The 16033-nt window shown below is 45.3% G+C and overlaps 1 protein-coding gene across 6 annotated transcripts in view; it reads left to right on the top strand.

The window, feature by feature from the left end:
- BCR (BCR activator of RhoGEF and GTPase) overlaps positions 1-16033 on the top strand; it is a 106554-nt gene that overhangs the window by 75222 nt on the left and 15299 nt on the right. For all 6 annotated transcript variants that reach the window (XM_025155520.2, XM_015275441.4, XM_046901318.1 and 3 more), the window contains 8 exons: positions 4941-5062; positions 5903-6071; positions 6599-6718; positions 7692-7767; positions 8301-8405; positions 8830-8904; positions 9609-9706; positions 10410-10541. In XM_025155520.2, the coding sequence (XP_025011288.2) occupies positions 4941-5062; positions 5903-6071; positions 6599-6718; positions 7692-7767; positions 8301-8405; positions 8830-8904; positions 9609-9706; positions 10410-10541 (897 nt within the window). The remainder of the gene's footprint in view (positions 1-4940; positions 5063-5902; positions 6072-6598; positions 6719-7691; positions 7768-8300; positions 8406-8829; positions 8905-9608; positions 9707-10409; positions 10542-16033) is intronic.

Raw genomic sequence — 16033 nt, 5'->3', positions numbered from 1 at the left:
CAGAAGTAAAAGCCTTTGGAAAGGTGAGGACTAAGCCTAGATGCAGGCAGGTATGCACAGCTCAAGGCCTGCTGCCTTACTTCTCCTGGAGCCCTTGGGCAGGTGTTGACAACAGAATACCTAAAAAATACTTCTAGATGCTTCACACTCTTCCTTACAGCTGGAGTCAGAGAGCCCCTGGTGACAGAAGCTTGAGAGGAAAAAAAAAAAGAAAAAAAGCTATTAAATATGCAAAAAGCAGCCAATTTATCTCTCTAAGCACAGAATCCCTTAATTTCACAATGCTGGTCTTGAAACATGCTCACACACGAGGAATCATTTTCTTCCCACACTCTGCAGAAAGCCAAACCACCTCTTCCTCACTGACATATGCCAATACCCATCTTCTGCTTTTACCCTTCTCCTCCTGCATCACACATGTTCCAGTCCTTCCGGGGGCTCTCACCCACGCACGCTGCTGCTGTCACCACGTTGGATGAGCTCCTTCCATGACTGTCACGTGAGGAGATGGCCCTTTGTACAGCTGTGGCTCTGGATGAATATATTTTCAAATTCCACTTCTTGTAATGTGTCTCAGACAGGCTGGTCTTCTGCCACACTTCTTGGAATTAAACAGTACACGACAGCAAAAGAATTTACTGTATACAAATAGCACAAAAACACTGTAGAATGAATAGATGAGCATGTTGGTAGCAGAGAAAGATGCTCACTGGCAGAGGTAAGAGGGGAACAGCAACAGGCAATCCAAAGAGGATATCCAAGCACTGAAGGACATAAAGGGAGTGAGTCTCTCTGGGACAGAGAGATGGGTGAGAGAAGCAGCAGCTAAAAACATGAAAAAGAAAGCAAGGTCTAGAAAGGAGACTTGGGATTTGTATTGAATCAATATAGGAGCACAGCAAGAGCCTCTGGAAGGTGATGGTCTGCCCAGGCCCTGTTTGAGAGGTAAAGGCTGTACCTGATTCACTCTGTAATGATATGAAATAAGAAGTTTTCCTCCAGATCTCCTGGAAAGTCTTTCAGTAGCTGAGCTGAGCGCTTGAGCTGAACACCTGCTAGTCTTGGGGCTGTCTGTAGGAGACATGGAGTCCCTTCACCACTGCACTGCCACTCTGATACTAAGCCCCTGCTTTGTTGGATGTTTCTTTGATGTTTCTGTAATCTATATGTGATTTCAGGATATTTTAGGAAACCTTTAACACCTTTTGTAACGTTAGCAAACAGTGTAGCTTCAGAAACAAAGTTGAGAGAGATGGTCTCCCAGCACATGTTGTATGTAACATATAATACCATAGGACCATTCATTCAGATAAAAGACCTCGTGTTTTGGGAGACTATTTAACCAAAGGCTAGCAAAGGAACAGCTATTGCTGCCCTCAGGAGAGAGTTAAACAATACAGAATTCAGTTCCCAAAATGTTAGGTATGACCTATGGAACTGAGGTGGCATGGGTACCTGACAGGCACAAGTGCTGCCTATGGGACCCCTGGCTTCCCCAGGGTGTGGGGTGGGATGGGCTGACTCATGCAGGAGGTCAGAATGGTGCCTTGTGGCTGTGGGGCTTGGCAGGGATCTGGTAAGCCAGTTGGGAAATCCTTTTATTGTTTCCCTCTGACCTGCTGAACCCTCCTGGCAAGTTGACTCATTTGTAACAAAGGATGTGACCCTTTGCTGGAAGTGCTCCTCCTCGGCTCCACTGATGCTGAGCAGCCTGGTGCACGCTTGTTGTGGCCAGCCCTAATGAAAGTCCTGTTTCCCCAGAGAAGCTGGTAGTTAGACCTAATATCAAGCCCCACACCCTTGTGAGGTGACATTTACTGACTTGACCCACAAACTCATTTTCCTGTCCTCTCCTCACTAGATCCTTGGTTGCTCATTGTGGTAGTATACCTTTGCTCCAAAGGGGAACGTTTCTAAACTAGCTCCTGAGTGAGAACAAATGAAGAATGACAGCTCTGGGAAGCTTAATATTTTCCTGAGTGGCTGACTAACATACATCCCTTTCACCTCTTTACTTCTGTTCTAAGCAAGCTTAGGAAATATACCCTTGTCTCCTTTCTACTCAGCTCTATTTCTGAGAGAACGTGCTGCCAAAAACTTTTACTGCCTCACAGAAGCACTGTGTCTTGTTGATCTGGATATTCGTATCCCAGAGTGCCAGCCAAAATAAACCAGTGCAAACAAGTGGTACCTTAGTCCCAGATGGGAAGTACAAAGGCTTTTAAATCACAGCCCTGATTTGGCATCGTATAGCTGAGCTTTCTGCTTGGATTTTAGGGAGATGTGGGACAGAGAGCGTGACTGCTTGGAGAAAGTCTGCCTGCATGACGGCAGCCAAAGACTGTGCAATTAAGTGCAAATTTAGAAGGCAGAAAGAGGGATCACCTATGTGGACCAGGAGGGCCGTGTGGGGCCTTGCTGCAGGGATTGCTGATGGACTCTTCTTACTTTGTGGAGGCTTGGCACTAAGGCCTGCACTTTCTGTTCCCTCTGCATGGGCTTCCCTTTGTTGGAGGAAATGCTTACCTTCAAATTACTGTGGTTTAGAGGAACAATAAGCAGAGGTTGGGCAGGCAACAAGAAGCTATTCTCATTGCCCCAAAGGAGCTGAGCTGAGTTGCAGCATAATTAATATGCATCAGATCTAGCAGCCCGAGATCAGGTTTTGGGCTTGTTCACAAAATCTCTTTCCCTGCTTCATTATTGCTCCCAAAAGAAATTCTTTACAGCTGTGAAGAGTGTTTTTGCTACTGCCAACATGCCTCCTCCTCCTTCTTTATTTATTTATTTATTTATTTATTTATTTTCAAAGCTGGCTGTTTCTGGTTTCCTGCCTACCTGGGATTTGTTCATCAGGCAGGAGTGGGGAGCTGCGTGCAAGTGCACATCAGCAGCAGACATCAATGCAGGCAGGCCTCCCCTTCAAAACCACTGAGGAGAAGCCAGGAGGATCATGCCTACCTAAAAAATAAATATGAATGTATGTATGGGCCTTCCAGAGCCTGAATCACTGCTGGATGCTGCACCTTCACAGACTCGTGCCCAGAGATGGTGCAACAGTCTGGTAGGGAGCAGCGTTACCTTCCTGGTACTATGGGAAAGGTGCAGCTTTTGCTGCTGCTCACTGATTCCTGGGGGCTTTGTGTAGTGGCAGGCAGTCCCAAGGTGGGATGCTGACGTCCTGTCTGTGCTTCAGCAGTGTGTGGTTGCAAGCTGCAGACAGGGAAATGCAGACTCTTAGTCTGTGTCAGGAAGTTTAGGGCATTCTAGAACAGACAAGAAACAAGAACTGAAGACGGCAAGGACACTTCTGTCCCGTGTGTTTCCTGCCATGCTGCCTGCTGGGGTTGGGGCTGATTTGGTTTGTTTTCATTTTGGAGAACCAGGGTGGGAGGGATGGTAGGAGGGAGGAGGAGGAGTGCGGGGGTTCGCACTCCCACACCCTCCGCAGTAAGCGTGCTCAAGGCTCGTTAAGTCATGCAGCAAGAAAAACCCGTGAGGCATAACCCTGAGAAACTGAGGCATGAATTCTGGTTTGGATGTCTTGACCTTGCTGAGGTTAACTGCTTTCCTATTGCACACTGCTGCACAGCTGAGCAGGGCTGCCTCTTGGCAGAGGACAGGTTTTGCATATGAGTTTCCTGCGGAGATGCTTGTCCCGCTGACAAGTCATGCGTGGGCCTGGAGAAGGCTGACAGTGACAGAGCAGAAGGGGGTGTTGTTGGTTAGCACTGAACAGTGTGAGCTGATCTCTCCTATCTCCAACCGTGGTGCTGTCTTGGCATGTACGGTGTGTGTAATGTCACTCATTGGTGTCAGCAGGCCATCCTCTTAGCTGGAGTAACAAGTAAAAGTACTATGGGTGAGGAAAGAGCATCTTAGGAAGCCTGTGTGCAGAAGCTGATGGCAGCTGCTTATACTGCCTGTGAAGCAAACTAACACTGACAGTTAGATGTATTTGTGGGAATAAAATTTGCCAAAGTGACATACCCTTGGCTTCCTTTTGAAAATCATGGGGAGATTTCTATTCTGCGTGATGTGCACTCGGACTCACATTGATCCTGACATCAGAACAGAAGGCCTGGGCGTAGTGGAGGGCTTGGAACTCCTGTGTTGGTCACTGGTGACAGCACAGACCCATCTGTCTCAGTGCCAGTGCTCCAGCCTTTTTGTCTGTCAGCTCTGGAGTCCCTGTAGGGGAAGAAGGGAAAAGATGCTTTTGTCCTCCAATGTATGCCTGCTATTTAGGAGGTTTTAAGTCTCCTGGGAACTAGAAATAGGAATAAAGGCATCGAGGTTGTGCAATTTACCTGTATCATCTAGGTTTGGGGAATATTTGATTTATTTTATTAATTATTTAGAAAAAGAGGGGAAAAAAGCTTTTAAAGCTTTCAATAGGTGTGGGGTGGGGGCGTATTCAGATGATCCTGTTTAAACACAAGCAGGTAAGGGACTACAGAGAAGTTTGCTAGATATACGTTTTGTATCTAGCAAATGCAGAGTGGGGGTATCTTGAGCTGAATTCAGTAGCTGAATGATGGGGGAAGTCTGGACGGAAAAGTGGTGTGTGCTGCTCTCTGCTGGTTTGTGAGAGGGATGCTGTGATGGTGGCCCTTGGCTACTTAAAGCCAGGCAATGACTCACCATTAGTAATACTTGGTCTCAGAGACAGGTGATGGAAATAAACCTCAGCTCTGACCTGGCACCTGATGAATAAAGCCATTTTTGCCCTTGAGAGAGAAGGCAGCAGCAGGGAGCAGAGCTCACAGCAAGGAGCACATAACAGCCTTTTTTTTTTTTTTTTTTTCCTGAATTGGAACAGTTTATTGAATTGGCTCTGGTAGGAGTCAGGTATAAGGAGTGTGTTGCTGAGGGAGGCTCAGTGCTTTATCTGGGGCCCTTTCTTCACTAACGGAAACATTTTCTCTGTTTCTCACCAGCACCGGCAGCTCCTGAAGGACAGCTTCATGGTGGAGCTCGTTGAGGGGGCTCGCAAACTACGTCACGTCTTTCTTTTTACTGATCTGTTCCTGTGTGCCAAGCTCAAGAAGCAGATTGGAGGGTGAGGTTTCCCTTCTGGTCTATGTGTTTTGCATCTCAGCTTCAGCAGAATCCTGGGTTCAGCCAGCAACAACAGATGAATGTGAATACTTCAGTCCTGGGTGACAGTAATCTATAAGATGCAGTTGGACAGAGTGTGATCAGCAGGGAAGTACTGTCCATCTTAGGAGACCGTGGCTCTGAGAAACTCCTCTCCTTGCTCTCCTCAAGCAGCAAGTTGCTCATGTCCTTTTAGAAGCACGTACTTCCAGGGAAGTAATTTTGAGAAGAGTGGGACTTTCCCAAGAATGTCTGTTACTGGCAGGAGGGGGAAGAAGGGAATAAATAGCACAAAACATTAAAAAAGCTATTCTGGTGAAAGCACTGTGGAATGGCAGTCACAAGGTGTAGTTTCTTCTGGTTGGGTTACATGGAAATTTGTACACTTCTACCCCACTCGACCATCCCAGCTCAAGCAGGAGAGACCCGAGCTTGGACCACAGGCAGCCATCCATTCATACATGTGGCTTTGCTTTCAAACTCTGCCTCTACAGAGGCTTTGAAAAGGCAGAGCAGAGGATTAAAAGGGTGTGCAAAAGATTTTTGTGGGGTTTTTTTTAGGACAGAAAGAACTAGGTAACAAAACAGTTTGCTTTGTTGTGCACTGTACTGGCGATTGGCCCTTCTTGGCTTTCCTACTGGAAAGCAGCCTTATACCAGACTTTTTTTCTGATGTGGAAGTCATAAAGAAGCTGCCCCTACTTTTGTATCTTATGAGCTATAACGAGAAAAGATCTGTAGGAAGAGGGAGTGTTTGCCAAGCACCAATAAGCAGTAAAGGTTTGGACCTTCTGTCTTTCAGAAAAAGCCAGCAGTATGACTGCAAATGGTACATCCCACTCACTGACCTTAGTTTCCAAATGGTGGATGAGTCCGAGGCAGTGCCCAACATCCCACTGGTACCTGATGAGGAACTGGATGCCATGAAGATCAAGATATCACAAATCAAGAATGATATCCAGCGTGAAAAGGTAAAAAAGGGTTGAGCATTGCATCCCACATACAGAACAGTCTCGGTATCTCTGCTGAGATGAGATGCTGATAGAAGCAACATTCCCAGAGCTGCACAGCATGGAGAATCCTGATAAAACAGGCTGATCAGCAGAGATTTGTGGTACAGCTCAGCTGTCAGTGATATCTAGACTGCTGCACAGCCCATCGTTGGTCATCCTGGTGCGCTGCTTGTATGATGGCCTCCTCTGAGGGAGGCAGAAACAACAAAAGATGAAGTACTGCTCCTCTGCTTACATGGATCTGCCTGTGATTATTTCCAGGCATTTATGTTGAAAATGGAGCTCTTATGCTATAGACATGAGAAGGGCTGGGAGTGTAACATACCAATATTTGGAAAGTCTTGCTTCTGACTGTCAGAGTATGATCCTCATTTCATTTAGAGGGAAGGGACTGTGGGTCTGAAAATGCGTGTTGGTGTAAATGGGAGCAAGTGTAGGAAAATGATGTGCATGTCCTCTGTCTCCCTCTCTCCCTCACCATTCAGAGGGCCAATAAGGGCAGCAAGGTCATTGAGAGGTTGAAAAAGAAGCTCTCAGAACAGGAATCACTCCTGCTGCTGATGTCTCCCAACATGGCTTTCCGGGTGCACAATCGCAATGGCAAGGTGAGTGGCCTTTTGGTCTGTCTCAGGCTTTGTGTACCAGAAAGATGCTAAAGGGCTCTGTATGTTTGCATATGTGTTGTATAGGGAGGTCCTGTTTTCCTCCGTCTGGCCTGAAAACACTTTCTAAGGAGCAGACACCTAATTCTTTCTACACTGAAGGTTATGGTAATGCCTTGCAAGGCCGTGACTAATTTGAATGTGGCACACAAACACACACACAAACATACACACACATATAAATAAATCTATTAGCTCAGCACCTGTCTGTGATTGGACAAGTACTGTCACAGCAATAGCAACTGCCCTCTTCACCTAGGAAAAGGCTCTGCAGCTACTCCCTTTTGGTCTCCCCTTTGGTTGAAGGCTTAGTGCATTCAGGATTGCCTCCTCAGAGCTGTGTGCTGCACTTCACAGAATCACTTGGCACCGGGGATGCTGAGAATCATCTCCTTTTAGCTTTGCAGGACTCTCAGTGTGCCAGAGGTATCACCTGCTCTGACAGTACTGGGGCTTATCACTGTGGCCTTAGCACACACCAGGCATAGGACTGTCACAAGATCCTGTTACAAACTAGTCAGAATTCAGAAGCTGGTCCCTGCTTCCTCAGCTTGCATCAGTGTCTTGGCCTATAATGGAAGCTTTTCGGTTTCATGGTGCAACTGCTGTCAGGAATTGCACAGAGCTATTGTGGGACCTCATGCTGCCAGGGCCACAGCTGCTGTTTGCAGGGCAGAGCCCTGTGAAGGCTCTGACTGCAGGAGTCTGTGCGTTGGTACTGCTGACACATTGCTGACATGGCACAGTGCCAGAGCCCTGCCTGTCATTGACAAAGCTGTGATGTAGGGCAATGGGAAGAGTACCAGAAGAGCAGTATATCCAAGAATTTCTGCTGGAGAAAATACTGGAGGCAGGCCAGCTCTCAGTGGTGGGTCAGACTAATGCATACCCCGTGTTCTTCTGTTTTTTTGGATAGAGTTACACGTTCCTCATTTCATCGGACTATGAAAGGGCAGAGTGGAGGGAGAACATCCGGGAGCAGCAGAAGAAATGTGAGTGACCCTCAGCTGGCTTTTGGTACAAAAAATCGTATCCAGAGGATACGGAGTGGGGCAGGGTTTCTTGAGAAAAGAGAACCACACATTGGAATTCAGAGTGGAATTTTAAAGTCTTCTGTCTCTGCACATCTGAGCCTGTCTGCGGGAATTTTGCTTCCCATACCATGTAGGCAGTGTGTGGGAGGATTATCTCTCACTTACCCTACAGGGAGAGAAGTGTAGTTCCAGCCAGAGGAAACAACTACACCCTTTGACCAAAGAGACTTTTATTTTGGCATATGGATGTTTTTTAGCTTTGCAAGAATGTGGGTGCCCCTTGATTCCTCAGAGCCATTCTGGGACATTTTACTCTAAATTTGTAGTAATTGAACATGCCCTAAACAGAAATAGGCTGCAGCAGTAAGTACAGACCTGAACACTGTGGTACTGTTGCTGAGTGTTTCCCAAGGAGCAGCCCAGAATGATAGAGCATGCATCCAGCCTTTGCTCTGAATTTTAATTGCTTCTCCTTTGGATTTCTGTGGCAGGCTTTAAAAGCTTCTCACTCACATCGGTGGAGCTCCAGATGCTGACAAACTCCTGTGTGAAACTCCAGACAGTCCACAACATTCCCCTCACTATCAATAAGGAAGGTAAGACGCACAGTTTATGCTTTCATATGGTGTAGCTGCAGTGAAAACCTGTCTCTGCCTGCCTTTGTGCATTTCCCCTAGAGCTACTCTTAATGTTTCTTTCTGCTACAGCTTCAATCTGGTGATGATTTCCAAATCTAGGACACTGCGTCAGAGACCATCCTATGTTGCTTTTTAGCCTGCTGGTATAGGCTTTGTGTCTATATTTTACTTTTGTCCTTTGTATTTCTTCCATGCTGTCTTGCTGACCCTAGCAGTGGCATTGTAAAAGCCCCAGATTGCCAGAAGTTATAAATGGCTAGAATACATGTTCCTGCTACATCCATTTTAGGGACATAAACTGCTGCAAAATTAACTCATCACTCTGTCTTTCTCTCTTGGCTTCTCTGTGAATTTAACAGCATTCCTTTGCTTTGTTGTATAGATGATGAATCTCCAGGTCTCTATGGATTCCTGAATGTCATTGTCCACTCTGCCACAGGATTCAAGCAAAGTTCAAGTGAGTTGTAGTTCTGTAACACGGAGGTGTTGGGGGATGTTAGATAGCAGGGGGGAGATGATGGTGCTGTTGACAGCTGGGTGTGGATTGATTTAGGACTGCAGCATCTGGGATGATGATGAGGAGGAGTGGTGATTCGGGGAACTGGAAGTGAAATTGGGACATTGGTATAAATTTAGAGGAGCGCAGTGGTGCTGGCTAACATAGCTTAAGACATAAAAATAGGGGCTATGTCTGTAGTTCGTTACTAGTTTTTCAAAAACACTAGGTACCACATAATTAAACACTGTGGAGATAATGAGGTTTTGATGACTCGGCCCTAACCTGGTCTCTGAGGGATGTAATGCAGATGCTGTTGCCAGTAACATCAGCTCTGATGTGCTGATGGGATCTGGTATCTACCTAGGGAAGTTTCATTTCTCATTGGTGTAAACCTGCTCACTGTGGCTTGATGTGGGAAATGCTAGGTAATAGCACACACCAGACTCGTGATAGAGGTGAAAGGCTTGTCTGTGCTGAGGTTATTTAAACCACTGTGCTGGTAATTCAGCTTCGTAAAAGCAACTCTGCTGATCCAGATGACAAAATTTGCATTGGCCATTGTTACTGGTACTAAATGAAGAAACACCCTAGAAGTGATTAATGTGAGATAGGAGGTTCTAGAAGTCTTTATGAAGTTTCTGAGTCTGTCTCTCCTTTCTCAGATCTGTATTGCACGTTAGAGGTCGATTCTTTTGGGTATTTTGTGAACAAGGCCAAAACCAGAGTGTACAGAGACACCACAGAGCCCAACTGGAATGAGGTAGGTTGGGTTGTTCTTGATGTGGTGTTTTCCATGTGACATCAGTGCATGATGGGTGGAAAAACTGCAAATGAAAGAACATTTTGTCTGAAGCCCATGCTGCGCGCTTTGGGTTTGTGCAGCATGTGCTGCCTTTCAGCAATCACACTGATGGCAGATCCACCTGGCTCTAATTCCTTCTCACAGATTTTCCCTTGGTCTGGATGGAGTTAAATAAATTTGTCAGTACAAAATGAGTCTTGCATTTTCCAGCATCTCATCATTTAAACAGATATGCCTGATTATTATTTTTTCTTTAATAAGACATCAGTGAAAATATATTGAAAGAGGATTTTTTTGGAGGTGTTTTTATTTGTTGTGAGGAGAAAGAATTAGACATATGCCTGCTTACAGCCAACTTGCAAACGTGCTGGAGAGCAAAATTGGAGGAACGTAGGCGAGTTTGTTTCTTTAAATGATGCTTTGCTGCATGTCAGTGAAACCTGGCTAAGGAGCCAACTGTCCTAGTCTCTAACTTGGCCACATTATATATACAAAATACAGCTCCAGTTTATTTTCAGACCATTTTCATCAGGGAGGAGATCTTTGCCAGACCTGAAGTGCTCCTTCCTGAAGGGTTTTAAGGATAATATTCTGATTATTAAGAGACTGAAAGTCCTGCTGTGGTGTACTCATCGTTGTGTCCTTTTCTGGTGCCCTGCAGGAGTTTGAGATTGAGTTGGAAGGCTCACAAACTCTGCGGATTTTGTGCTATGAAAAGTGCTACAACAAAATGAAGCTCACCAAAGAGGATGGAGAGAGCACAGATCGCATAATGGGAAAAGGACAGATCCAGGTAAGACTGCACTTAACTTGTTCCTGATACCATTACTGCAAAACATGACAGGTTTTTTAAATCCTGGAGCATCCCGGAGAGGTTTTTTTCTGCCTTCTGATTGTCTCAACACTGGGAGTTTTCCTCCAGACAGTGAGAAATACAGTGTGATTCACAAGTGGGAAGTCTGCAGCCTTTTCCCTCTTGCCTTGCCCCCCTTGCTTACTCCAGTGTCCTTATTAGAAAAGATATTTTTTTCAGAAAAAAATGAAGTTTTGATCTCTTGATTTCCCTGTTAACTTCAACACTTCCAGCAGAGTATACAGAAGCTGCAGTGTGCCCTGGGTACTGTTGAGACAAAAGAGGAAGCAGTGAAAATACTATGCAGAAGAACACTACCTTCCCTCCTTCCCTGTGTGCTGGAAGTTGACTGATGTGCTAACAAGGCCTTGGAGGACAGCGTTATTGTCCTGATAACTGCCATGTCCAAAGTTTAGTGCCCATGACAACAGACTGCATCTGAGATAAATGGGTTTTTTGAACTCTTCCACCACTGTGAATCAGCATGGGCGCTTTGTCTGTGTAGCAAATACAATAGAGAAGGGGATGATTGCAGGTGGGTGCTGCTCTCCAGGAGCTGCTGTGTGATAAAGGGCTAAAGATCTGTGCAGGAGAAGTCTGGCTCCTCAGTGGGTGCTGTCATGGTGAACACGTGTTCCTATGCTTCCTCCAGATTGTTGCACTGTCTGTGCACAGTTTTAGAGAGATATTTAAATGTTTGCTCTGTGGACACATTCTTTACATTGGACTGGCTGTTGTACCCTGCCCAGGTAGCTTTTCCTTTCTGGTGTGCAGAAAAATAGTGTTGGTTCACCTTCATTTATCTTCAGGTCTTTGCCACTCCTTGGATAACCGCTTTCTCCAGGATGTGAGTGATAATCACACAGGCCAAGGCCATCGGTGGCATTTCAGAAGCAGCTCTGATTGTGGGCAGTGTGGAGGATCATATCTCACTGTTACTCTAGAAGGGTTTGCTGTCTAAATGAGTTTGATGAGGCCCATTCTTCCCCCCTTCCCCCACCTCACAGCCCTGAAGCTCCCATACTATTTTCAGGGAAAGCTTTGTCACCAAATGTACATACAAATCAATAAATGCTAGTAGAAGGTGACTCTCAGGCCAAGCAGAGATCTGTGTGTCCCTTCTGCTGACAAAGGCTGATTTTCTGTGGAGCTGAGCAACTACAAAAGAGCAAGTTTTCAGCCCTGAAATGCCCTGGGGATTTGTGTGCTCTCATTGGAGAACTCTGGAATCACTGACCTTCTAAAGTCTTCGAATGTGTTACATAGATAAAAAAAAAATGTATAAGATTTAAATTTTTTTGACATTTTTTTCCCCATAGGAGTAGGTGTTTTTATGCACAGCATGTGTACATGGTATTAAAACATCTTACATGAAGTTAATACATATAAAGACTTGTTGGTGGTACTTGAATTCAATCACTTGGTTCTTTTAGAGAAATCTAAACAGCTTGGAAAGCTTAAAAAAAATCAATAGAAATGTTTTGGCTAATGCATGAATTTGTGCTGCGTTTTATCACAATAAGCAAACTGGAAACCTCTCATTTTCAGTAAATCCCCATTGCAGCTTTTAAGGACTCTTTGTGACCTTTCTGAACATCCTCAATTCTCAGTGGTTTCTGTTTTATCACATGGCTTGTTAACACTATTGAGTAACAACAAACCTAAGTCATAAGAGGGTCTGGTGAGATATGGGGTTGATAAGAATTATTAAAGGGTTTTATATTATTCTAATTTTAAATCCAACCTCCAAAGATTTCTCTCCATTAAGAGATTACAATAACGAAATAAAATCAGTGTCTGTGGCTGAAGGTCAGCTGTGTTCATGCTGTCAGCATTTTTTCCCTGTCATTGGTTTTACTCTTTCAGAAGTTCTGTTTACTTTGGAGTTTCTAGTCTATGCAGGTCGTGTTGTTGTTGTTGTTATTATGCAGCCAAAGTCTCTCTTTGTCTAAAGACAACGTCTGTGAACTTGGGTGAGTTTTTTCCAGAATTCCCCATAGTTAAGAAGTCTGGGAATGTCAGGAGTCGTGTCTGCATCCTCTAGCTGAGAAAAACAGGGAAAATTCTGTGTTGGTTAAATCTTAATGTGTTCTCAAACCATGTATCTATTATTGTAAATCTGCAGCTTCCCCCTGCTGGGATTCCTGACTCACCACATTCTCGGTGCTGCAGAGAGGAAGACAAATGAATCAGGGAGATGAGGATTGTTTGGGCTGTGAAATGTTTATTAAATCTCTCCATTGCATAACGGCACAGGAGGAAGGAAGACTGGCAATTGGTCCATGTGGTCACAAGCTTCCAGGAATGGGCAGTGACTTTAGTAGCTCCCATTGCTCATATTTTCTCTTCCTATGGAATATTTTATTTACCTGCTGTTATAGCCACAAGCAAGAGCTTTGTGGCTTGCCAATCTGCAAATTTTCTTGCTCAAAAGTAAAACTGCAAGGTTTTAATATGGGAGCAGCTCCTGTACAGGTAGAAATTGAAATCCTCACGAGACCTGGGAGCGACACCTGAATGTGCACATGGGTGGGGGCTTCTGTTACACTTCAGGCAGTGAGAAATGCACGGAGAAGGTGCCACTGTGAATCTGAGGTTGGTGAGGAGTTTGGGAAGAAAATGGACAGATGTATTTTGCAGCAGGGAGCGTGAGGCTGAGCTTTGTTTTAAGCTCAGTTTGTCTCTCATTTTGAACTATTTTTTCTTTGCAATCTGTCTTTGGCACTCACATGGCACTTTTGCTGTTTGAGGTTTATACTTCTTGTGGCAAGCACTTCCCCGCATTTTGAGTGTAGCTGCCTTTTGTTTGGTCTTGAGACTGTGCCTGCAAGCGAGCACATATATCAGCAGTACTGACCTCAGCCTTGGGAACAGACTGCCTGAGCAAACTGATGCTTCATCCTGTGATCCATCTCCTCCAGTTGGTGCCTCCTAGATATGCCATTTCCTTTGTTATTTTTTTTTTACTGCATGATCGACTCAGGCAAACTGTTTCCTTCTCCCTCACAGCAGCGCTGGAAAATCAGGGAGGATATTGACCTTACAGCAGTCATTCAGTGGTAGCAACGCACCATCATTCCTCTGTTGCCATGCAGAACGATCACTCTTATCTGGTTAATTATCTGGGATGTCTCATAGCGGTGCACACGGCTATTTCACAGACATCAAGGTTTGTTTTCCATGTAAAGCAGATTGTCGCATGCAGTACCTCCCAAGTGTCAACTCAGGAAACCTTTTACACGCTTGAGTTCCTTTAAACAGTTTGCTCATGCAGAACAGTATCCCAGCAATGAAAACGGGGTGGAAATGAAGAAGGTAATGGATCATGTCTAAGGGGTGATGGTGGCAAAGATTAACATGTCAGCAGGGAGCTTGGAGAAGAATGGGGTTATGGCTGGACTGGGAGTTTCCAGCAGCAGTGAGACTCTGACAACACGTAGGACACATCAGTTACACTTAAAAACTGATCGAGTGTGAAGTTGCCAGGGAGATTTAATAAAGGGAGGAAGTAATGCAAATAAATAACATAAAGCACACTAACACTAGGGCTGCCTCGGTCATTGTTCCCAGACATTTCACTTCTGCTGATGCTTCTTTGTTTTTTCCACTTTCTGTATGTTTTCTTGTCTCTTCTGGGGGACGAAAATCAGCAAACTCTCTGTGGTGATTTCTTAAGACAAAGCATGGACAGCTTAGTGCCTGCCTTACATTTGCTACTGACCAGTGTCCTCAGTTCGCCTTTCTCCTGGTCCGTGCCACTTTGTGTTCTGCACGCTCAGCCTCTGCTGACTTCTGTATGCTAATTGCGTGCCTTAATTCATTGTTAATTTGCTATAAGCACTAGAACCTTGGAATCCTGCGGTGCCAAGCTGCTTTGTTCTACTGTGTTTTGTGCAGGATACAGAGAGGCATTTGCTTGATTCATTAGTGAATTTAGGGCTGTAGCTTGCCACTGCCAATGCCAAAAAAGTGGGCCACAAGAGGCCTGGAGGTGCTGGGGGAGCACAGCCCAGTTTGTTTATGTTTTCCTGTGCAGCATGCACTTCCAGTGGGGGCTGTGCAAACAAGCCCATAAGGCTCTTAGCAGGCTTGTCCTGTTTGCATGGACACACAGCACAATCTTTCATGCTTTCGGTGGGGATGAGGTGGGTCCTTTCATCACTCAAACCCAGTAACTGGTTGAGGGAAATGTTTAGAGGTGCAGTACATTTCACTGTCACATCAATGCAGAGGCGGCCATTTCACAGTGCCTCGGTGCTCCTTGGGCTGGTGACACAGGAGCTCTGTGCTCACTCAGAACAGCCTCCTTTTGGCCCTCTCTCTGTAGATTACATTCTTCTACTCAGTGCTCCTTCTTCCAGGTCACTGATCTCCAAATCAGGCCAAAAGACAGCATGACCCCATTTGTCACAGGCTGCTCTCTGTGCTGGAGCATCACACTCACTGACTCTTTGTCGTCAGTCTGCTTTGTAACCTGCCTGCTCCTGCTGCCTTTTCCCTGTGCTGCTCTCGCTGGTCTCAGAAGGTTGTAGGGTCTGGGACTAAAAGCTTGCTCAAGGTGTAGATTATGTTTTCTGCTTCCCGTTAACACTATTATCTCCTACTGTGATTCTGTCAGACTGTTAAACCTAACTTCCTGCTTCATTCAGTACTGTTGAGAACTTATTCAAGCATTGCTCTTTTATTAGTTTTCATCTACTTGACTTTGTTACTTAAAAAGCACCTTGGGTTCATTTTTTATTGTTGTTGCAGCCATTGATTTATGCAGGGTTGGCTCAGGTCAGCCTGACCCCCCTCCACCCGCCTCCATTCAGTACAAGCTGTTGTCTACCAACAGTCGAACAGCAGGTGGGGAGCACAGGGTCGCTCCAGCCCTGCAACAGAGCTCAGATACAGAGGAGCATAGGCAGCATTTGGTGCACCAGCAGTCCTTGCTCAGTCCCCATTGTTAACCAGCAAGGAAGAGTCACTGTGAGCTCCTGACCCCAGAGCACTGCTTTTGCTGGTTCTCCCTGTTTGACATTCACCGGGGAGAAGGAGTAGGACTTGGACTCATATTTTTTAATGTCTATTTACTTGCTTTTGTTTTGCACAGCAGTAGGAGTTTTGTAGCCATAACCTAAGCAGAACTGGTAGTACCTGCTAGCTTAAATGAACTGGGCCATGCTAGAATTCTCCTTTAACTGTTTTGTACGTATTCAAAACCCTCTTTTCCCTGCAATCCTAAGTAGTCTCTGCTACAAATAACGCTCTCAGTAACTCCATTCTACAAGCAGATAGACAATTGTTTTCAGCTTGGAGGATTAACTGTGGCAGCCTCTACCAGCAGAGCCCTCCTGGCAGCTTTGTAGACAGCTGAAGGTCAAGTTTTCAGGAATAGTGAGCATGGTTGCTTGTTCATAGGAAACCAGACACTTCAGAAATGGTTTCCT

Source organism: Gallus gallus, chromosome 15 (genome assembly GCF_016699485.2).
Source record: "Gallus gallus isolate bGalGal1 chromosome 15, bGalGal1.mat.broiler.GRCg7b, whole genome shotgun sequence".
NCBI lineage: Eukaryota > Metazoa > Chordata > Aves > Galliformes > Phasianidae > Gallus > Gallus gallus.
This window is presented reverse-complemented; position numbering and strand designations above follow the sequence as displayed.